General features: G+C 38.0%; 1 protein-coding gene and 1 long non-coding RNA gene across 3 annotated transcripts in view; one reads left to right on the forward strand and one right to left on the reverse strand.

Moving 5' to 3' along the window:
- The first annotated feature begins 33 nt into the window (after positions 1 to 33).
- LOC114149797 (uncharacterized) lies at positions 34 to 2,160 on the forward strand. Its single transcript, XR_003596583.1, has 3 exons — positions 34 to 697; positions 1,727 to 1,807; positions 2,130 to 2,160. It is a non-coding gene; the product is annotated as an uncharacterized LOC114149797 (long non-coding RNA).
- Positions 2,161 to 2,876: 716 nt separating this feature from the next.
- capn15 (calpain 15) overlaps positions 2,877 to 23,562 on the reverse strand; it is a 55,571-nt gene continuing 34,885 nt past the window's right edge. The window contains exons 3-12 of one of the 2 annotated variants that reach the window (XM_028038215.1): positions 22,299 to 22,507; positions 19,423 to 19,606; positions 18,116 to 18,339; positions 16,711 to 16,836; positions 15,505 to 15,657; positions 11,786 to 11,947; positions 11,472 to 11,707; positions 10,794 to 10,963; positions 9,562 to 9,740; positions 2,877 to 6,093 (exon numbers count right to left, since the gene is read on the reverse strand). In XM_028038215.1, coding sequence (XP_027894016.1) covers positions 5,916 to 6,093; positions 9,562 to 9,740; positions 10,794 to 10,963; positions 11,472 to 11,707; positions 11,786 to 11,947; positions 15,505 to 15,657; positions 16,711 to 16,836; positions 18,116 to 18,339; positions 19,423 to 19,606; positions 22,299 to 22,507 — 1,821 coding nt within the window. In that variant the 3' untranslated portion in view covers positions 2,877 to 5,915. The remainder of the gene's footprint in view (positions 6,094 to 9,561; positions 9,741 to 10,793; positions 10,964 to 11,471; positions 11,708 to 11,785; positions 11,948 to 15,504; positions 15,658 to 16,710; positions 16,837 to 18,115; positions 18,340 to 19,422; positions 19,607 to 22,298; positions 22,508 to 23,562) is intronic. The other variant, XM_028038225.1, reaches the window with a different exon arrangement.

Raw genomic sequence — 23,562 nt, forward strand, 5'->3', positions numbered from 1 at the left:
GCTCAGAACTATCTGGAAAAACATTCCTGGAAGTCCAAAGAGAAAACTAATGGCTGCGTTCACACTGCTGCCGGAAGTGACCCAATTCCGATTTTTTTGTCAAATCGGATTTCTTTCTTGCGTGGTCGTTCACACTTCCAAATAAATGCGACTTGCATGTGATCTCCAGTGTGAACTGCAAACGACCTGAAAGTGTCCTGCATCCGCAGTAGAGGGCGCAATAACGTCACACATAGAGAGCGTGCTCAGTGTTTTCCCAACCGCTGTAAAAACAGAAGTAGAGCTCAGTGTTTGCGGAAGTAAACATGGATGCTGACGGTGGAGCATAACTTGCGGTTTTGATGTTGTTGTCCAATCGGAGCCAGAACATTAACAACTTCATCCTCATTATTGTTCCTCATGGTTGTTTTTATTCCCGTCTGCGTGTATCAGGAGGCTAAATAGTGACGTTTGTCCAGTATCGATGATGTTCAGGACCAGGCCGTTAGGATTCATGTCCCATTTGAAAAGATCAGATATCCAAGTGAAAAAAAAAGACTTGTGTCATTTAGACTGTCATAGAAAGATCAGATATAGGTCGCACTAAGCCAAACGACAACACAAAAACATCGGAACTGGGTCACTTCTGGCTGGGGTCGCCACCTTTCAGAAATCAGAATAAGGGCCGCCCACCACGGCGCCGCCCAACTCTCATGGGGTGAGTCGTCCGCTGCAGTGATAGACATTATTTTATGACAGTATTTTTTGTCTAAGTGATCCATAGAGCAATCGTTCATGCATAGAGGTTGGTTAGAGTATCCCAAAATTTACTCCAATCAGGGTAGTATACCTTAAACACGTTTAATCAAGTGTAAAAAGTACTTGGTAAACTACTCAAGTACTGAGTAACTGATCATAACACCTGATTTAATATTCAAAATGTATCCTCAGACAGCCAAAAGTATAAAAGTTATGTGAACATTCTGGTATTATAAAGAGTATTACCAAAATATTTATACAAATAAGGAGTTAGGTTTGAAGGCTGCTTCTAGATCAAATTTACCACGAGGGCCAAGGTCATCAGTGCTTTTCCATGGCAACACTTGAAAAAGAATGAAACAAAAAAACAGAGCAATATTTAATCATTTGAATAAGTGAGCCAAAGAGCCACTCGTGTCTCCAGAGATCCAGGTTTTAGATCCCTGGCAGATGGAAAGAGTGATCATATACAGTAGCTAAAAGTGCAGCACTATAAGTTTTAATTCATGGTTAAAGCAAAATTGTGAAGGTTAAAAAAATCCACATCGGAGTATTAACATAAGACATTTATTTAGTATAACTTCTTTGGTACCCCGTTGGCCCCCGTCTAGAACCGCCCCTGGGCTGCGGGTCTATGTCTGGTACATAAATAACCACTGAACAATGAATTCATCAAATATATAAACATTTCAAAATAAAACACACGGAAAGCACCAACATGTCTTTTAAAGTAGGAAATACATGTGTTTACTGTTAATCTAATGTCTGATTTGTTCTTTAAATGACCACTTATTATTTTTGGCTGATTAAATAAGCAAATAATCAAACCAATATAGTCTGCCAAAAGCACAGCAAGAAACTGAATCAATAATAAAATGTTACGTACCAAATCAGGCGACGAGGCTGATACGGTATATAGTATGTTTGGTTTACCTCGTCTTTGTAAACCAAACATGTCATTTTATTTTATAACTTTTAATGAGGAAAGAAACGGCAGCGATGAGCAGCAGTCGCTAATCATAAGGACTGGCGGCCCTCGGTGTAACCGTGGATTTGCAGCGAACACAAGGTAAGAAGATCGGTGTTCATAAACGTTATAAGTGTGTATAATTACAAATATACCAAATATTGTTTTATTGGTAACCATGGAGACATGTATGAAGAAAACTGGTTAGCATGTCGTCTTTTGTAACACAAACAGGTAGATTGTTCTGTGTTTGAGCATTTTTGTTCCAGATTTGTGGTGCATAGAAGAAGTTCTGACTCACGATTGAATTATATAAACTTTGATTTTCTAGTAGCAAAGTCATTCTTTAGTTAATTTTTTATGTGCCTTTAATGTGTGATACTAGAAAATAAAATAGAATAAAATATCTCCTTCTTTCTTGCAGATACCTGAAGATTTGGGGTTAAACTAACTGGTAATTGCAAAAGTTCATGTAACTCCTCTTTACTGCAAAAAGCACATTGTAGCAAGAATTTTGTCTAGTTTCTAGTGTAATGTTTTAAGTCAATAATTTCTTAATATAAGAAGTTATATTAATAAATTGTAAATCATTTCTTAATGTTTATGGGAAAATGTCTCACTATAAGTGAAATAATCTGCCTATAAACTATCAATTCAACATTAAGGAATTATTGATTTAAAACAAACAAGCTCCCATATTTTGCTGAAAAGTTACTTGCAAGTTAATTTTGTCTTATTTCAAATGTATTAAGACATTTTCACTAGAAACTGGACAAAGATAAGTTTTTTTTAAGATTTCTTTTTTTTTTGCAGTGTTGACAGAAAGTGTAGATCTAGTCGAAGAAAAGTAGGCCCATAGTATGATTATGCCACCTTATTCCACTTTCACTTTGGAGCAACAAGTAGATTCTCATTTATTAAAGACACATCCTGTGGTTGTTGAACAGATGTTGTTCAGTTGATATATTTGTAAAACATAACCGAAAACACTCGTTTTTAATTACAAAAATCTTTTTATTTGGTCCATTGGAACCTGAGATTGAAAATTAAACATACAGATTTATACAGCTGTTCATAATCCAACCCACTCCCCCCTCCCAAAAAAAGAAATAAATCACTAAAATATATATATATCACATTCGTCAGCATTTGTTTTTTTCATATCAGGTTATTTTCTGTTCAGTTCTACTATCATACTGTAAAGTTTTTACAAGTTTAAAAGGATCAGCTCATTTTTTTCTCTTATTATTTTCAAATATGTCAAGTTTTGTAATTTTGCAGTCTGTACAATTTACAAGGAGGAAAAAAATGAGGAGAAAAAACGCATTAAGTTGGCTGGAACCGACCACTTCTTTTCACCAGCAGGGGGCGCCTCCAACACAACTCAACATTAGATGACGGAAATAGAAAAGAGGACATAAAAGAAGAGTGAATCTGATGACATTAAAAGTTTGAGGTGCCTAGTCTTTGCAGTGTTTGTTCATTTCTTTTCAATCTAAAGCAAACTTCATCCCAACTCTCCATCATTCATGAGCTCAGCTAATCACTGGTGTGAATAAATTAGACAGTAAGCTCACAGCTGCACAACTATGGCCACACAAACAGTCCCTAACACGACAGACAGAAAGATGAAAGACAGGGGAAAAAAACCCGAAACCACGAAGAAGACAACAAACTCGTCTTCATCTCAGTAAATATGTTAGGGATTTAAAGTTTGAGTGCCCAATACCACAACTAATCACTAATTATGAACGCATCAGGAAATTTGCTCAAAAGCTTTCAAGTGTTTCCTCCATTACACAAAGTAATTATAAGACAAAAACTTAATTAAAAAAGTCCGCCATTCTTCTCTTTGACTTTAGTACCGCATTCATCTGTCCCGTTTCTCTGATGAAGCTGCTGTGTTGCCACGGCGACGGGGACGCAATCAGGAGGAGTGATGGCTTTTACTGCAGATGTGAGAATACAGCAGAAATGAAAACAGCTCTGGGTTTGGGGGGTTTTTTTGGCGTCTCCAAACATTGTGTTGCTGACTTCCTGTCGGAGAAGATGCCTGAGAAGTCCCTGACCTCCTGAAATAAACCCAGCAGTTCCGTTAGAGCGCCCCCTAATAGCAGGTGGAGCTCCTTAGTGCTCTAAAGCTACACTAAAACTTAAAGTGACATGTTGACAAACAATGGATAAAAGCTGACCTTCACCTTGAGTGCAACATGATGTTAAAACGAGACGTTACCTGGCAAACAAGAAGTTTATAAGCAAAGATATAAATGGTTCTCTTAAAGGGATAGTCCAGGATTTTCCACCTGCAGACATAATTCATGGCTTTTTTATTTAGCATAAACATCTGAGGCTAACGTAGACCAAAGCAGACTTCTACTATATCACACACCCAAATCCAGAACATCATAGCATTTTAAGATGGTGTGATGATGCACATCTGCAACCTTTCGTTGCAATCATTGTCGTATCTGCAACAATTTACACAGGAAATGGAAGCTGGAGGCAGTGCGTCACCAACAATCTTCCTGAGTGAAACAGGGTGGGAATTAGAGATGCAAATCTTTTATTGCTAGCAATTTCATGTGATTCCAATTTTAGGGTCACGATTCGATTCAGAATCAATTTTTAATTCAGAAACCAATTTTTCTATTCTAGAGGTTCTGTTTAAGTTTTGTGACTGATGTGGAAAAGACAGTGTAAACACATTTATGTAAAACTATTTTAAAAGGTTCCATACTGTATCAAATTTCATCAGTAATTACCAGCTTTTAGCTTAGCTGCTTGGCTTTTTCTTAAATAAAAATAGCAAATATTCAAACTATAATTTTACACAAATTTAAGCAGATTAAAATCGCATTTTGAGTCCATTCAGAATTTTCAGGACTAGGAATTACAATTCCCTAGAGAATCACTTTTTTCTGCACCTCTAGTGGGAATGAAAATAGATTGTTTACAACCAGATGGTAATGCCACTGGAACTAGTACTTTTTTAATCAATCATAAAGCATTACTGACTTAAACCCAGCTGCTTTATCTTGTTGAAAATGTCCTTTAAGTTAGTTTTGTCGTATTGTACTAAGATATTTGCACTAGAAACTAGACAAAAATACTTGGTAAGATTTGATGTTTTTGCAGTGCAAAGATTCAACAATAAATTTTGATCTGAGCTTTCCTAGATGTTATAGCTATTTGATTTATTTGCTTCACGTTTTGTTCTTAGAATGAGTTTCACACAGGAAGACTATTGGTGACGCACCACCTCCAACAACGATTTCCTGTGCAAATAATTATAGGGTTCTGTGCAGTAATGAGGATTTAAAGGTGTAAAAAACAACTTTTATGATGCGTTTTTGAAAACCTGGAGAGGTTTATAATGGCAGACGTCCATTTTGGTTTTAGCCATCAGATTTACCATACAGATCCAGGAAAACATCAAGAGATATCTAAAAAAAAACACTTTAAAAACTCTGAACTATTCCTTTCAGGAAGAAAATCCATCAGAAAGGAGGTGTGTGTTGTCTAATCCAAGCAGAGATTTTCTTCCTGATTCAGTATTTTTAAAAAGACGGAAGGTACCAGAGTCACAGCAGAGAAAAAAGATGGACATCCAGCTCCAGCTTTCTGACAGCCTGCTACAAACACTTACATGATGACAGAAACAAAGTTTGGTCCTGAGCTACTCTGAGTGGGAACAGACTGCACTGGGTGAGTAATGGCTTCATCTGCAACCTTAATGGAAAAGGTGGTGAAGGTCAGGCTACAAAACAAGTAAGACTAAATATAAAATAAACGTTAATTACGCTGTAAACCCAGCTGGTTTGGCTCATAATGTACCACACTGAGGACTGGTGAGCATCCTGTTGAGGACGACGTGTGGAGGAAGTGAGTAACTGAGTGTGGGCGGGGCCATGGCTCAGTAGTTAAGCTAGAACTAGTTTCCCATGGTGTCTCGGTCTGGATCCAGTCGAGGCCCATTCTCCTCTTCTCATCCCGAAATGGCACTTCCACATGGCTAAAAAAAAATAAATCTGGAGATCCAATAAACGCTCTGTAGACTTCACATTCATACGCACTTCCAAAACCAGGAAACTCGCCTTCCTCTGCAACTCATGGCTCCCCACAGCTCTTTTCTACCATTGCTTGATTTTTTTCAGTGGTCCGACAGGTTGTTGAGTTAAAGTCTATGGGTAGGGGGTGAAGAGGGCAGGGGTCATAGAGGCCTGGGTCTGTGCAGCCCGTCAATGTCAGGGGTGAGGTGGGGGCTGTGGGTGGCCTTGGTGGGAGTCCAGTCGCCCAGGGAGGCCTGCGCCGCCTTTCGGTGGGCGAGGCGATGGGTGATGGAGAAGCCTGCGTTTCCCTCCAACTGGGAGAGTACCACCAGCACCTGCCTGCAGGGGGAGACAGAGAACAGAGCTTTCAATCTGAGCTTCATACAGGTACATGAAATATAATGGAGTTCTGATTAACTTTCTGTGATAAGATGAGGGTGTGAGTAAAAGTAGAGCTGGACAATGTGGTCATTTAAGAAGATAAAAAAAGGAATAAAAAAGAGTTTTTGTTTATCAGTGTATGGGACAGATTTATGGAATGGGTTAAACGAGGAGCTCAAACAAAGAACAAATATAAAACAGCTTTAAAAAACTGTTTAAAAAGGAGCTTATTGGGAAATATGTTGGATAGGATGGGTGCCTCAAAGACCAAAAATGCTATTGCTGGTGATTAAACTGCATAAATAAATGTACCTTTAAGGTGAGGTTTAAGTGTCATTCAATGTGGGAATAATTTAAGAGTTTATTTGGTGTGGGGAGATTTAAATGTTTGTTGGTTCCGAGTATGAGGGGCAGGAAATCATAATCTCGTATCTTCTACCTTCTCCTTTTCGCACGATAATTTGTTTTATTCCTCCCCACCCCCTGTGGGAAATAAACGAGTAAATAAATAAACATATCACAAGCATTTCATATTTATCTATATCAATAATTGCTAGAGCTGAAACAATTAATTGTGATTAATCGGTTTTTAAAATAATCAACCCCTCGGCAGGAGTGGCTAATTAATCAGCAATGACTCGACAAATAAAAACTTAAAGGGAAACGATTAATTGTTTATTGAAATAATTGATAAACTAATTTAGTAATTGATTAATTGTTAACTGGAGCACACAAACTCAAATCTACTTCAGAAGGATGTTCCACATTATTAAGCAGGCCACAGGTTTCAAGCAACATGGGAAAGAGAAAGAATCTCTGCTGATGAAAATCATCAGATAGTGTAGTGCCGTATGACAAGTTATGTAAACATCAGATATTTAACGAAAACTGCAGCGTTATCGTCGTACTGTGAAGAGATTTGTGGCTGATTCAGAACAAAGATGGTTTGTACAGATAAAGGCAGAATGAGGAAAGTTTCTGTTTGACACATTCATCGGATTCAGACAGCAGCTGTTAAAATGTCCTTAAAGCAGCAAACAGTTATTAGAAGCTGCTGGAGCCTCTGGAGCCTCAAGGTGGAGGATCCTCCAGAGGCTTGTGGTGCAGGAACCTACTATTGGGCCCCTAACCAGAGCTCACAAGCAGAACCGGTCCCAGTGGGCCCAGCTGGACATGAAGATTAATTTTCACTGATGACTGCTGTGCAACCCTGGATGGTCCAGATGGACGCAGTAGTGGATTGGTGGTGGATGGCCAGATTTCAATAACTTTATTTATTTGTTAATAATAACCTTTATTTAAATAATAAAAATAGTTAAAGAAAAAAACACAACATAATATTTTAATTACACATATAAATAACTCAGTGAGCCATTAGGAATAATAAATTCATTACATTGACACAATTCCAAAAATCGTGTTCAGGTAAATCACTTTCTGGCTCAAATTAAATGATTAAATGCAAAATAGGAAGATCCATCCATCCATCCATCCAAATAATTTTGGCAATTGTAACTGACTTAAAACAAGTTTAGTCTGATTTAACTTCAGACAGCGAAAAAAAACCATGTAGGGTTACGTTAGATTTAGACTTTATGACAAAAATGTGGAGTTTGAACATTAAGCACTTTCAAGAAATTCAAACAGAAATCAAAGATTTTCCAAACTTTGAAAACACCAAATTAAAATTGTTTCAAGACAAAACAACTGGAAATAAAATAATCCAGTCTTTGCAAAATTGAACAGTTTTTAAATATATCCAGTGTTTAATTTGCATTAATGTGGACTGGAGCATGTCTGTACAGCTGAAGGAGACGTTAAATGCTGGCGAACCTAATAATGTGAAACCTGAACGCATTAACAGCTGAATCCAGCCAGAGGAAGATTATGAAGAGCAGAGCTGTAACCCACGGGGCCAACATGTTTATACAAGCACTGCTGCAACATTTGTTCTACTTACTCCTTACATAATGGGTATAAACACCATACATATTCCTGTTAAACTGTCAGTTTAACAGGAAGTCAGTGAATCTGAAGTCAGTTCAGATTCAAAAACCCTTTATTTGTCCCAGGGGGAAAATAAATCAAGTCAAAGTCAAAGTTTATTTCTAAGCACAATTACAACAGCCTCGACTGACCAAAGTGTCTCACAACAAACACAACATCACAGGTGGATAAATGATAAAATGGAAAATAAAACTAAGTTTAGTAAAAAATAAGACAAATATAAAATGGGCAGAGACACCAAGAGCTAATAGTAGGAATAAAAACCAAACAATATTGAATTTTAGCTGTCGTAATGCATATTGTCCAAGTATCTTTAACATCCTTCAGCTTAAGCAACAGCTTACAAAGAAGTTGCAAATGTAGTTGTTGACTCTCTTAAAGTATATTTAAGTAATTATTTCTTCATACATTTATTATGTATTTATCAATTGATTTATCTGCATATTTATATTCTTTTTACTCTATAACCTATAGAGGAAATGAATATGTAGTGAGGTATGTGTGATAAAAATTGAAGTTTGATTAATAATTGTAAACTTTTCCAGCTTTATTGTGAAATGTATGCTGTGTAATTAAAATGACCGACAGGACTGCATAATGACATAACGTGAAACATGTTCTTACAAGTGAAATAATCTGCTTTTATTAATTTAAAGGTATCATTGCCTTTAAACAAACTCCGATATCTTACTGAAAAGTTACTTGTAAGCAGAGCTGGGCAGAAGACGCAAAAATTATACTTCAACAAGAGTCGCACTAATTAGTCTATTCACTTACTGAGTAACTTATCAAATTGTCAATTATTTCATATTTTAAAAATTACATTTTCAGATGGACCTAAATGTAAAGTTAAGTGGAAATTTTGGTATTTTATGGACCAAAATGTCAAAACTAAAATTATTCCAAATCAACAAACGTAATTTCTGCATTTGTCTTCAATATGGCGTAACCAGGACTACAAACATCAACCTACTTTTACTCAAACACAAAGTAATCAGTCACAAAAAAAATCAGAAACTGTGAGCCTGTCTTATGACAACGCAAAACCTTTATGTTTTGCATCTACAGTAATTTAAAATTTTACTTTAGTTTATTATTAATAAAATAAAGCAAAAATCACAAAAAGTTAATTTTCAATGAGTTTTTTTTAGAACCTCAGGTGCTTTCAACTGAACAATTTTGTCAAGGACACCACTGGATTAGGTACAAATGTAGTTACTAAAGCTTATACAGTATACGGGCAGAAATAAAAACTTGTGTGTGTAACAGATTAATGTTTTTCTGGAAGCATGGCAGGAAAACCATTTGATTCTCAGGCCTTAGACCCTTTGGAGAGGCATGTACCCATTTGTCCTATTTTTGCCTTTCGTCCTCATATTTACTAAAAACGTGTGTGTGTGTGTGTGTGTGTGTGTGTACCTGTGTAAAGGTGGAACGCTGTCGATGGTCTTGAGGCTGCCGCGCGTGGAAACCACATTGAAGCTGTCAGTGCAGTCACAGGAAACGTGGAGGTAGTACTTGGGATGGCGGTTCTCCACAACCACGATAAGCCCCGCCCATCCATGGGTCAGGTAGTAGCAGGTCATGCCCTCACGACCCTGAGGATGCATCGCACGCTAGGTTAGGTGGAGGCTGAAGAAAGTTTGTCACTGATGCAAGATGGGCTTCAAAATTTAGTGTTTCAAAGAGAATTTTTAATCAAACGTCAGTGAAATTCTTCATATTAATGTGTTTAAAAAAAGACCTTGGATTTTTACATTGCAGATAATCTACTTTTTAAGTGAATTATACATCTTAAACAACTGATCAAATAGTGTTCAACTGTGCAGCTGCCATATCTAATCAGATTACTCATTAACAGTATTTCTCTTCCAAGAAATAGTCTCTGTAACAAAAGAACTTTGTTCTTCACAAAAAACATCCTGAATTATTTACGGCAGGCTAAGAACTCGTATCTTTATACGATGTTAAAACACTGCTGCTCAGGTAGTGGCTACAGAGTGCTGCTGGGAACTGAACCTGGGTTGTTTTTTTTTAAGAAAAACAGTTCAGAAGTGTTAAGAAGCTTAAAGCATCTTAAAAAAACCACGCCATTCAAAACAGATTTGTTCACGAGAGAAGAAAGAAGTTTCTGTGTTAGAGTGCCCTTTAAAATGACAAAAAATAACCTGATAAATAGGAAGGAGGGATAGAAGAAAGGAAACAAAGTGAGGAACATGTTCTTACAAATTTATCCAATCTTCTATGGATTAAAATTCCCAAATAACTATTTGCATGAATCAGGAGAACTTGTCTTCATGTTTAAACTCATCCAACAAGTTTAGCGACACTTTTGAGAGAGAAATGTCCCTAACAGTAATTCAGTCAAGCTTGCAAAACATATAGGAGCAGAAACTGATAACATCTCGCTAACACAATGTTTATGTTTTTACATATACATAAACTCATTTAAATTAAAGATCCAACACTTTTTAAAAACCCATGGCTTGAATTTACTGAAGCAACAAACCAGAGGAGACATAATGCTAAATAAATTATGTTCAGTGAAGGTCAAATTAAAACCAAAATGGAGGACAGAGAAGGTCAAAGCTTCTCCAACCAGATAAAGACAGAAATGTTCTCTTTATTTGGGTCGGCGAGGTGAGTCTCACCTCGTGTCGTTCTCCTTTGTTCTCTGTGAGCAGGATGATGGCGTCGGCCAGTGTGGTGGGCGTGGCCTCCACCTGCTCCACCATCACCTGGCGGGAGCTGTAGATGGCCAGAATGTAGCCGGGAAAGTCGTGGCTGGGCCGGCGGGCCGCCCCGCTGGTGGGACTGGAGACTGTGGACATGGACAGAACAATACGCCGCGGTTACGGCTTCATCAGGACGGACAGACAACAGAAACCAAACCAGAGAGAGAGAGAGCTGTTCTCTAGGTTCATTAGGAAATATTAAAGTTCAACATGAGGTCAGAAGGAAGGAAGAAATGAGGAAAGAAAGGAAGGACAACCTTGTATACAAGACAAAAAGGTAGGAAGTAAGGAAGTAAAGAAGGATTGCAATGCTGCGATTTCTTAAGTGTAATAAGATATCTACACTTAAAACTGGATAAAAATTAAGATTTTGTGTTTTTGCAGTGTTCATGATTCATTATATTTGTTGTTTCTGTTTCGTTTATTTATTTTGGATAACTGAAATGTCTTCCAGTTCCAGTGTTAAATGTTCATCAGAATTTAAAGCTCACTGAAAGAATTTGTTCTTGGTTGACCAATATTATTGTTTATCGCGATAGCTTCCAGGACGATTTATCATCCAGCAGAATTTGATATTGTGACAGGAAGTCTTACTGGGCGTGGGCGGAGCTCCCGTCCCGCTCACGTTCATCTGCCAGTGGTTGAAAGCGCAGCAGACGACCGCGTACTCCCCCGGCTCCAGCATCACGTCACAACCCACAAACTTCTTGACGGCCCGCTTGCTGTGGGCCAACAGACGGCCCAGGGTCAGCTTGTTGCCGCTGCCGAACGAAGCGCGGAACACCATGATGCAGAGGTCCAGCAGGTGGCTATCGGCCGTGTCCGAGCGCCTGGAGACGAGGCAGCAGGGGGCGGAGTCAGACTGAGATCAGGTGAGGTGGAAGGGATGATGATGGGGGTGAGGTTACCTGCTTCCCTCCTGGAAGAGAGCGAACTCCAGGGCGGTGCGCTCCAACACGGTGAGGGCCGTGACGGTGACCGGGCCGCTGGCTTTGCTGGGGAAGCAGCCCTGGAGACGCACTTCCTGCCAGTCTGAGTGGATCTTACAGATGTCGACTGAGTCAAAGTATCTGGAGAAGACGAGAAAAACAAAAGCAAAAACGTGTTTGGAAAATTAGTAATTGACCAATGTTTCATCTTTAATCCATTAATTGTCAGAATAATCAGAATCAAACTAAAATAATTGTTAGTTGCCTTTCTAACATTCTTGTTTTTTTCCAGTCTCCTTTTAAATCTTGATATGGAGACGAACACATCTCTGGGTTTCTCTTTCCGTTTCAGTTTTATCGCCTCCATTGGGTACCAGGATGCCAGCGCTGATCAACATCAACTGTTTCTGTCCACCTGATGCTCATCAGTGGAGCCAAATTGCTCATCAAGATGACAAGCTCTTACAGTTTCCGAGACAAACGTGTCAAAACAGACGCAGGCAGCAGGTCTGTCTGTCGGGAGGAACGTGGAGCAGAAACAAACGGGGACGACACCGTTCTCGTCTGGACCAAACACGTTTCATGTGTTTGAGAAGAAACAGCCGTGCTGAACTCAACGTGTTAAAAAGAAACAGACTCATGATTGGTTTTTTTTTCTCCCTTTTTGCCAGGTGGGCCAAAATTTTAGACTCAAAAGTAGTCGTGGGCCAAAAAATAACCTAAACTCAAGCAAATAAAGTAATTTAGTGTAGATTAAAAACTTAAAAGGGATTTTTACAAAATGTATCAGGGCTTTGTAGATAGAAAAAAGGAGTACATTTCTGTCAAAATCTCAGAAACTTTCTAGAAAACTTTGAAATTTTCAAAATAAAATCTTCAACATTTGAAATTCTGAATTTTTTTGGCAGAAATGTACTATTTTCTTTTTTACAATGGCCCTAATATGCCGAAATATAGGAAAGAAGGAAGGAAAAAATAAGGCAAGGATGCAATCACAAAAAGAAAAAGAAGTATTATAGAAGACAAAGAAAAAAGGAGGGAAGGCAGGACACAAAGGAGAGGAGACAAGGAAGGAAAGAGGGAAAGATGCAATGGAGGAATTGGCATTATGAAATAAGGAACAAGGAAGGAAAGGATGAAGGAAGGAAGTGAAGGACAAATTAAATAACAGAAAGAGAATGACAGACACAAGGAAGCACAGAAGAGAGGAGGCTGATAAAGAAGGAAGGGCACGAAAAAGGAAGGAAGCAAGGAGGGACACCAATTAGACTGCAGGGAATCCTGAACTTTAGAGTTAATCAGAAACTTTAAAGAATATCACAAACCTGCCAACACATGGCAGACAAACACATGGCGTTAAAGAGGTCCATCAAAACATTTTGATAACTATTATTGTCCTTTAAATTCAGAAGTATGCATGAGTATGTTTTAGTTTACCACAAAATCCCAATAAAACGCACCAAATTTCAAGGTTGAAATGTGAAAAACATGAGAGTCTGAAGGGAAATAAATACTTTTTACACCTTGTGCTTTATGACAAAGAGGAACAAGATGGTCAACTTTATGGGAAGAAAAGATTCAGACTCGCATGATCAACCAGACAAAAAAACAACAAAAAAACGCAATCTGATACTTAATGTTTCATCCGACTAAAAGACCGGATTAACTTCAATATGGAAAAGATTTCACAATCACTGAGAGGCATGACAAATCTAAGCCTCTGGCTGCAACCAAGGCAACCATCGAAATCATACAATAACATCCCAGTGTGTGTGTGTGTAATGACTTTCAGTGAACACAATGTTCTAAAAATCCACAAAAACTATGTTGCTTGGTGTGAAAACCAGCTGGGAAATGAATTGTTCAGAGATTTCTAAATGTCTGCCATCATGTCATCATAAAACAACGCTGATGTTTTTCTGATAAGAATCTGTTTGACATCAGCTGTTACGGGGCGTCAGCACTAAAGGAAGGCTGCTGCTGCTGGGAATTACTGCCTTTATGACCGCACAGTGTTTGTGTAAACACAAGAAGAAGTGGGTTAGCGATGCGTTTGCAGTCTCACACACACACACACACACGCTGACTCAGCTTTTATGAAGAGAGAAAATACAGTTCGTCAGAGTGACTGTAAATACCGCAGCAATGACAGCTTACAGCACAAACCTGAATTCTGATTCAGTATCGGTTCAACAGGATGCAGTCACTCCTGGGAGCCACTAGGGGGCACTAGTAGGAGTTTCTGTATGAGGTTAACTCCAACTGGTGAGTGGCTAGGAAACAATGTGTATGTTCTGTGATAGATAGATTTATCTTTGCATCTGTCCCAGACACCTTTCTTTAGGTTAACAGATGATTTACGCTGTTTTTCAAACTAAAACTGCAAAATGTCTATATTTTACTTATGGAAAAAGTCGGTGGCTTCTACAATGGTTCTTAAAACTGATTAAAATGATAAAAAAACTAGCGTATGTTTTTAAATATAGATAGAATGACAAATGTAGGTTTTAAATTATTTTTTTCCTGCAATATTTGTAATACATTTCCACAAATAATGATTGTTAATTTTTTTAACTTATTTTTTAATCCCACTGAAAAAAAACTGTATATCTCATATTTATGTTTATTTTGAATCCTAAAACACAAATGAAATTGTGGTACTTTAAAAATCTCAACGCATAGATATTTATCCAACATTACAAGTTGTCTATTTTTGCAATACGTCAAGTGACAGTTGAGTTTTAAATGAGTTTTGTTTGGCAGAAATGGGTCTTTAAGCTGTGAAGTTTGCTGATCCCTGACTTAGAAGTTTAAATAAAGTCACCAGGAACATTAAGTCAAAGTTAAAGTTACATTGCTGTTCAAACCGTTCCAGACAGACGAGCGATTAAAGCTAGCGGTAAACATGTCAAGGTCAGGTTTTCCATTTGTGTCATATTACAGTTGTAAAACAATGGCAGTAAAAATAAAACCTGTTCCCAAAAACAAGTTTCCTTAAGCCTCTTATGACATCACAAGAGGTCAATTTGAATAAATCTGTGCTTTTATTTCCACGTTTATTACCTTCACTCAAAGTTTTTACACTGTTCCCACAGTGAAATTCATGCATTTTCAAATATTTACAAGGTTAGTTTTCAAACTTTTCCAGATAAAAACAATACAAATGAACTCAAGAAGACAGTTTCAATTCACTATTATATTATATAATTTATTACTGTTAATAATCATGTGCTATGATAGCATTTGGCCAACAAAATTATATGTCATAAAATAATTGTGGTAATTCTAATTAGACTGATTTAACGTCAGTCTGAGAAAGAAATGTGTCTAATTTTTTTATTTGGTTTATGAAAATATCATTTCAACAATAAATAATTTCTAAATTTAGGCTTCAAATCAAATTTTATATTTCATTTTATTACAAAACTTTGCAGTTTTGATATCAAGCACATTCAAAACCTTGAAGATACCAAATTGAAAACTGAAGCATTTTTAAAGAGTTCCTTGTTTTTTGTGCCATTTTTAAGGTCATCAACCAAAACGCAGAAAACAAAATGAAGTTTTAAACACATGAACTAAATAAGTGGAAGCTTATACTTCGCTATCCAGTTTTTTACAGTTAGTGCAAATTTAATCCTGGAAAACAATAATAACAAAATTCCCTGCAGCAGGGTGTTTTTATGTAGAGTCATTCTTACTTTATGAAGTCGGTGTACTCCATCCAGAAGACGCCCTCGCTGCTGCCATGAGCCATCAGCTCGTGCCGGAGGTGCTGAGGCCAGTCCGGCCACTCGTCCGACCAGCTGCCGTTCCAGGAGAAGCGGCCCCATGGGTTACGCAGCCGCAGCAACCTGCAAAACAACTTCATTAGCTTGCTTTCACACCTGATAGACTCGGTTTGATTATGGACTGAAGTTGCAACATTTGTTACATTTTCAGCTGCTGCGTTTGCTTTCACTCTTAAATGAGTCAAATCAACTAAACCAATTGGAAAACCTATTCCCCTCCTCGCCTGTGGGGGTGCTACACTAAAAACCACTGAAAGAAATAACATGAAAACCGGCGCAACTTCCTTCTTCACCAAATGAAAACAAATGGATTTTACCAGTCGTAGGACTTTTCTTTTGTGTTTGGTAAAAATCCAGGAGCCATTTCTCCCGCTAGCATTAAACTTGCATGTTTGCTTTGATTGCATTTACCCAGAATGCATTGTGCTATAGATCAGAGCACTCTCCAGTTCACTTGGTGCTCACATACAAATTTGAACCGCACCAGAGTTCACTTCAACCGAACCAACACCTAGGTTTGTGGGTTTTTTGGTCCACATCAGTGTTCTATTATTCACACCTCCCAAAACGAACTGGACTTTCTAGGCAAACAGACCAGCGTTGGATTAAAGCGGACTAAACAAAATTGGTCTGAATGCACCTTTAGTTCCACCGTCTCACTAAGAAACGTCATAAAAACCCAAAATGGAGAATCTGAGTTGCAGCAAATGAAAATTCAATCAATTCTGAAACGTCTTTGTAATTTCCTCAATGACCTGAAACCAAAACGATTTTCTGTTCAGCCTTTTATTTTCAGAGAGTAAATTGAAGTGACCACATGTGGCACTTGAGCAGATTAAATGTGATAATTTTTGGCACTTTAAGCTTCTTTCGAGACAGAAGAGGCTTTCATTTCGTGATGAACTATCCACCAACGATCGCATTGATTAATGTGAAGTGATGTGCATCCGTTTTCAAGGGTGATCAAGTCTTTAGCTCATTTATCCACCAGTAACAAAAGAAGGATTTTCAAAGAGAAAGCAACACATTTTGCACCATTCAGTGAATAAATGGTGGAAAAACAACAGAAGGAGAAAAAAGGATGAAGACGCTGAGCGCAGTCAGAGTGGTTTTTACCTGTAACCCTGAACGTCTCGAACATCCAGAATGGAGTAGGCGTGTCTGGGCCTCAGACCCAAGGACTCATAAACGGCGTCGTCCACCTTCATGTTCCCGCCTCCACACGAAGCTCCCATTAGAAACCTAACAAATAAAAATACAAGGGAACACACATGCAGTCACATACTTTGATCTTATCTTAGCTGAATGCTAATTATTACAGGCTGAAACTGGAAAACAACAACAAAATATTGATTTTATACAACCATGATTTATTGCCCCAATGTGCTTCGATTAGAGCAGAGGTATCCAAACTGTTAAGCTAAAAGAAGTCGTGTGAAACTAAAATTTTATCTCGTTTAGAAAAATGCAAAACCAATTCTATTGTGAACACATATTTTAATAAAACCTACTAACCTGATTTCTACAAAGAAAGAATCTCTAAATCATGTTAGTTGTATTCAAGGCTAATAGAATATGATACAAGCCTTATTTTTATTAATAAATAAATGGATGCACCCAATTCTACTTTCTGTAAGAGTTACTTATTGTGGTGTTATGTGCAAACAAATTAAAATGAAAGCAAAAAATTGTGGTCAATAAAAGATTAATTTTGCCTGCATAATTTTTTGTTCAGTGAAAATGTTTCTTGAATTTGTTTTAAGTGTATCACCATTGAAATAAATCTTGAGCTATCCCATCCCTCCTCCCTCCTGACGACTTTACCTGAATTCACACCACATGATTTATATCACTACGTCATAAACAGCATCTGCCTTTACACCGGAGAAAACTTAAAAACAAACAAAAGACCAGATGCTAACCAGTTTTTTCCATACATGCTAGGCTACATGACGGTGCAGCATTGTCTCCATGGTTACCAATAGTTAGATGTACCTTTTCCATAATGCAATATTTGATATCTTTCTAATTATACTTATTTATAAAGCATATGAACGTTAGTTTTCTTACCTTGTAAAAAGTGTTTGCTGCAAATCCGTGAGTTTACCAGTCATTATTATTGACGGCTGCTATCAATCTTTCCTCACTAAAAGTTATAAAATAAAATGACATGTTTGGTTTCTATCCTTGTCTGTCTTGCAACTGACCACACAGCACTCTATGACCATTTTTAAAGTGAAATCAACTGAATAAAAGCAATATTAGGTTACAGATGTCTGTTTTTAGACTAGCTTTAAAGGAGCTCATTGGTTGTTTTGACGTCCATCATGGCGGAGTGGGCGGAGTTCTGGAGAGCGTGACGTCACGTGTAAAGAGTCGATACTTTGAAGTACTTTAGAAATCTTGAAAACACTCAATTGAAAAGCATTTCTGAGGTTTTCCAGCCCCTGTAGGAACCCTGGATATTAATTAGCGTCATGAACTACTTCCTGTGCGGTCAGTAGCTCCGCCCAGCTCTTACCCAGCCTCCTTGGAGCTCAGCATCTTCGCCCAGATCAGGTCGGTGTCGATGGGTTCCTCTCGGGGATTAGTGGAGCTGACCTGGAGCATGAGGGAGTCGCAGGGCGCCCCGGTCAGAGTGGCCAGGCCCTCGATGGCGCGCCCTGCCTGCAAGGCGAAGTAGGACCCATGGAGTTTGGCCAGGGCCTTCTCGATCAGAGCCACCCAGAGCTGCTTCCTCTGAGCCTGGAGTGAAATCAGGAGGAAACAGAGTGAATGTTATCTCTATTATAGTGGAATTTTTTAATTCCAGTCAGGCAATCTGTCAATGAATGACATGTACAAAGGTTTATGAAAATGATACACAGATAAAAGGTAAAAGGTAGCACTCCCTACATACTCTGTCGCCATGGCGAAGGAATTTCCTTGTTGTGCTTGATTGTGCAAACATGGTTTCTACAAGATAACATCTCGATAAGGAATGTTGTTTACCTGCTGTGGAGATGAACAGTTTCCTCCAGCAGGTATGTTTTATGTTATTAACTACTTCCATACTGCATAACTTTTTATTTGCAAAGTCATTGCTGATTAATTAGCCGTTCCTGCTGAGGGGTCCTGGGAGCTTCGCTTGTGATAAAAATGAAATAATGAGCTGTTTTGATCTCAGATAAATACTCTGGTTTCTGCAGGGCTTCCCCAGGTGATGCTACAAAAAATTTCTTTAAAACTTTTTTATGATGCAATCATTAAAAACAAACTTTGATTTAGCTAGAAGGTATGCTAACTATCTAAGAAATCCAGAGGTCTTCAAATTCAATACACTGTTATTCTAAGAATAATGTTATATAAAATGCATCCGAGTCGCTATAAACACTAATGCTCCACTATTTAGAAGGTTTTACATTTATAAAATAAAAAATAATATATATATATGAAATATTTAAACTGCATTTTTTATTATTTCTATCACAGATTCGTAAGTGGATTTAGATTGGTGCTTTAACTAGGCCATTTTAACACATATTACTTGATGTAGCCATTAACAGGTTACATTTTTCAATCAATTTGGATCAGATTCAATATCCCTGTTGAAAAAAAGCATCAAAACAGCATCATGCTGCCATTACCATGTTTCAAAATTTACTTTTAAACTAAAATGTTGAAAAATATACACATTATAAACAATTATGAAATACTTTATGCTAATCCATTGCATAAATGTTTTTAGTGATAAAATGTGAAGAAAAAAACCCACTTTTGCTAGGAATTGTAATCTTTGCTTTGTTCTAATAATTCAAAGTGGATCTATCCCTCCTTAAATGTCCTGACCTGTGAAAAGAGAAGGTATCCGTAGTCGTCGCAGGGCAGCATGTCGTCCACCAGCACCGTGGTCCATGTCCCGTCTTTGCAGAGCCGGACCTGGTAGGCGCCTTCCGGGCAGATGGTTCTGGTGATCATGACTCTCTCCACCAGCTCCGGCCGCTCCGCCAGCACTGCCAGCGCACTCAGGAACCTGGAAACACAAAGAACCGTCAATCACCTGGAACATAAAATAAAATAACAAGAAAAGGCAACGTGGAGGATGAGAAAACAGAGGCGAAGAGCAGATTGGGACTGACGGATGGATGTAGAAACAACAGGAAGAAGCAGCCATTAAACCATAATCATTGCATTAAAATATTTTCCACAGTTGTACCTTGAGCACTTATGAATCTTTCTGCATAATTTCTCCTCATTCAAAAATCAATCGCATTCTGAGAGTCAGGCCTACACGCCTTCTGGTTAACGCCCCATTACTGCTAATTTGCCCTGCAGCAGAGACTCAACTCCTCATTAGCATGCACAAGAAATGAGTTAATCAAAAACTCAGATCCATCTGAAAATGGTAATTTTTCTACGTTTGGGGGGGGGAGAGGGGACAACATGACGATCCGACTTACGAGGAATTCATTTCAAAGCAAAAAATGCAGAAGAAACAAAAAACAGAGAGAGGAAGCTTGGAGTCAATGAGCAAATATAATTAGTCTTGTATGCATCTGGATCACTGCCAACTTCTATACAAACAGTATTTTGATTTTCCAAACCAAGTTTACAAATGATAAAGACAAAGTAGTGCGGTTTGGTCTACTGCAGCAGCCTGTGAATGAAGCAAAGCAGGAGCAAAGTAAACTACGACCAGGACTTTAACGCTACAATTATGATTAATCAACTACAATTTTAAAGCAATAATTTTTTCTTCTTCTTATAAACAAAAGTCCAGAATCGGAACCTTTGAATTCTCGTGTTTCTGGTACACCCATAAATCTGACGTACATGTGACATCTGCAACAACATTTATGGACGACAAAACTATTTTTCTGCTTCGAAAAAACCCAAAAAACGATATGATTGGATGCTGGAAACAACTATTGCTGTGTTCAAGTTGTGCTAAAAGGAGTTAGCCTGTCAGCAAAGCTATTCAAGCCTGAATAGCATCTCAATGCTAAACATGTCCAAAATGCCAATGTTAGCATCCACATTCAGATTTCTAAAGAAGTTCCATGAATATTCTGAGGTTCCTGGATGGGTAGAAGAGCAGTTTGCATCAATCTGATGGAAGAAGAGCCTGAATAACACATTAAAAACCACTAGAACATTTCTGAAGAAATTTAAATGGGGCCTGCCAAAGTGTGCCTGTCGGTTGGAACCCAGCGTTCTCATGCTAAAAATTAGCATCAATGCTAAAGTAAGCTAAAATGTAATCGATAGCATGTGGAGAATCACAAGCATGCTGACTAACATGGACTTACTCCATTAAGTATGTAAACATCAGCATAACTCTAAAATTAATCAAAATGTTAACGTTAGCCAAAATGCTGTCGGTAGCATGCGCGGTATCGCCACCATATTGTCTTACGCTGGCTAACTCCTCTTAGCTATGATAAACATAGCGATTAAATAACAAAATGGCTAAAATGCTTATTTTAGGGAAAAGGCCTATGCATTCCAAATATATTTGTTGTTGATTTATTCAGTTTAGAAGCAAAAAGGGTTTCTGTGTGCAGGAATCCACAATGTTCTAATTTGGCTAAAACAGTGCAGACCCAACATTCAAATAAATGTAGATTTTAGCTTTTTTTTATGGAATAAACCCTGCATTAAACTTCCACAACAAAATGACACAAGCGTCCAAGTGATATTTTTTTGTTCGTTATTACGCTGGAAACATCTCATTTAAAAAAAATTATCAATCCTCATTATTGTAAATGTTTTAAAACATAAAAACAGAAATAAAAGTGTTCACTTTTCCCTATAGTAGATATTTATTAAGTTGTCTTTTCAGAGAGGGTAATACCACATTTCCAGTTCTAAACCAGTTTGTCTTTAGCTGGACTGAGAGTAAAAACGTCTGCAACCTCTGGTCCAGACGATGGATGATGTTATTCTGAAGTCGCATTCAGCTGCGACCATTTCCAAGGACGAAGGTGAGGAGCCCTCAGTAGTTCCCTCGACTGTGAGAATCTGGGTTACATCCTGTTGCGACAGAACCGATTCGCCTCTGGAGAGGGCGATGTTTGATAACCTGTGTCCTGGTGATGAAGTGGAAACTTGGATTTGGACATTTAACTGTTCCTTTATGTGTGTGGAGGAAGATGGAAGATGGCAACACTCTCAGCAGGCCCTCTGAAGGGCACACAGATAAAGGATGTGTCCGAATAATCTCTTTGAACTGCAAAAACACAAAATATTCTGTTTCTAGTGGAAATATCTTAGTTCTCATCAAGTGTTATTTGGTAAATAATGACACTTTAAATGCAAAGTTGCATTGAAAGTTGAATTAAAAGTCCACTAAAAGTGTCAACTTTGCACTAAAAGTGTTATTATATACCAAATAGTCCAAATTTGACACTTTTAATGGACAGATTACTTATAACTTGGGGAAAATGTCTTCTTATACATGGAAGCAGTACGTTTTCTCAATATACAAGAATTACTGACTTAAAACAAGGTCCTATATATTGATGAAAACTTACTTGTAAGTTAACCAAAGTAATTTTGGTCCAGTTTTTTGTTTTATTTTCTTCAGTTTTCCTATATTACTTCCTTGCCTTAGTTTGAGTGCCTGTTTTATAATCTCCTAAACCTTTTATTTCTAATTTTAGACAGTTTTCAGTCGCAGATTTGTTGGGAATGTGTGCGTTTTGGATGCATTTCCAGATTCTCACCAGCAGTTTCCGAGGAGCCCTTGCAGGATGTCGGAGGGCCGCGGCGTGCGGAAGACGGACCATTTGACACCTCTGTCTTTAAAGTTGCTGCAGTTGATCTCGTGGGGACGCAGCCACTTTTTGATGCGCTGCTGGACGCTGTCGCCCTCGGGGAAGCCCACGGAGCGAGGTCCTGGGGGGAAACTGTCATCCACGAAGTTCACAGAGTTCTGGAAAAATGCAAGGGCGAGAAAGAGACGGCAGAGGTTGGAGAGGATTTGCTCAAAGCTTGGCAAACATCTAAAAAACGCATGAAAACGGTACACTGCATCTGCATGTCATTTCTTTTCTTTCAGGATATTTTTTAGAGTCATATTAGCAGCTATATGACTACTAATGTTCCTATAACATTGCAGGAACTATTTTAACAATATCAGCTTTAGATTTATTAGAACAAGGGTTCCCAAAGTGGGGGCGGGGTCCCCCAGGGGGTCACGAGACATCAAGTGGAGGGTTGAAAGATGATTTTCAGATTCATCATGATGTGACTCTGGGATGCATAGAGAGACAAAATATAAAGAAAAACAACAAAAAAAAACAACTAAACAATCGGGGTGTGCATTTATCGTATCGTTTATTGTTTATCATTTATTGTAATAAATTTTGATTTATTCTTATGATAAATTCTAACTAGTGAAGTATAAAAATTCCTTGAACAGTTGGATTTGTTTGTTTTTTTTTAACAATTTTTCACTGTTTGTCCAATAAAAATGTATCCATAATTATCAGTAATTTTTAAAATATGGGCATGTTAGTGATACAAATCCCACTTCTTTATGGGAGTGGTGTCCTAAAAAACGTATTATAAAAATAAATGCTTTTCAAGAGTAATATCTGTGTTTGTGGGGCCATAATTTCTGTGCCATGCAGTCACAACCATACAGTTGGGTAAAAAAAGTAATGAATAGCTATTATAATCACTTTTATTAATCACAACAGCACCACAAAAATAAAGAAAAAACGTTTAAACTGCTTCCTCTTTAAAACATTTAATACTTCCACTTAATTCATGCTGCCTCTGTTTTGCATACATGGATGAGTTAGCACATAAAGACATCCGAAGCGACAGTATCTGCTGATCTGAGTACGCCGCAGAGGGCACACAGCAAAACGTTTTCTGTTTCCTATCGTTGTGGAGGGAGTGAGCCGGGCCTGTTGTGTTGCAAGGCACAACTGGTGGCTCACAGTGAAGCGAATTGATTGCTAACCATCCCCCACAATACTA

The sequence above is a fragment of the Xiphophorus couchianus genome, chromosome 2 (assembly GCF_001444195.1).
Source record: "Xiphophorus couchianus chromosome 2, X_couchianus-1.0, whole genome shotgun sequence".
NCBI classification, from domain to species: Eukaryota; Metazoa; Chordata; class Actinopteri; order Cyprinodontiformes; family Poeciliidae; genus Xiphophorus; species Xiphophorus couchianus.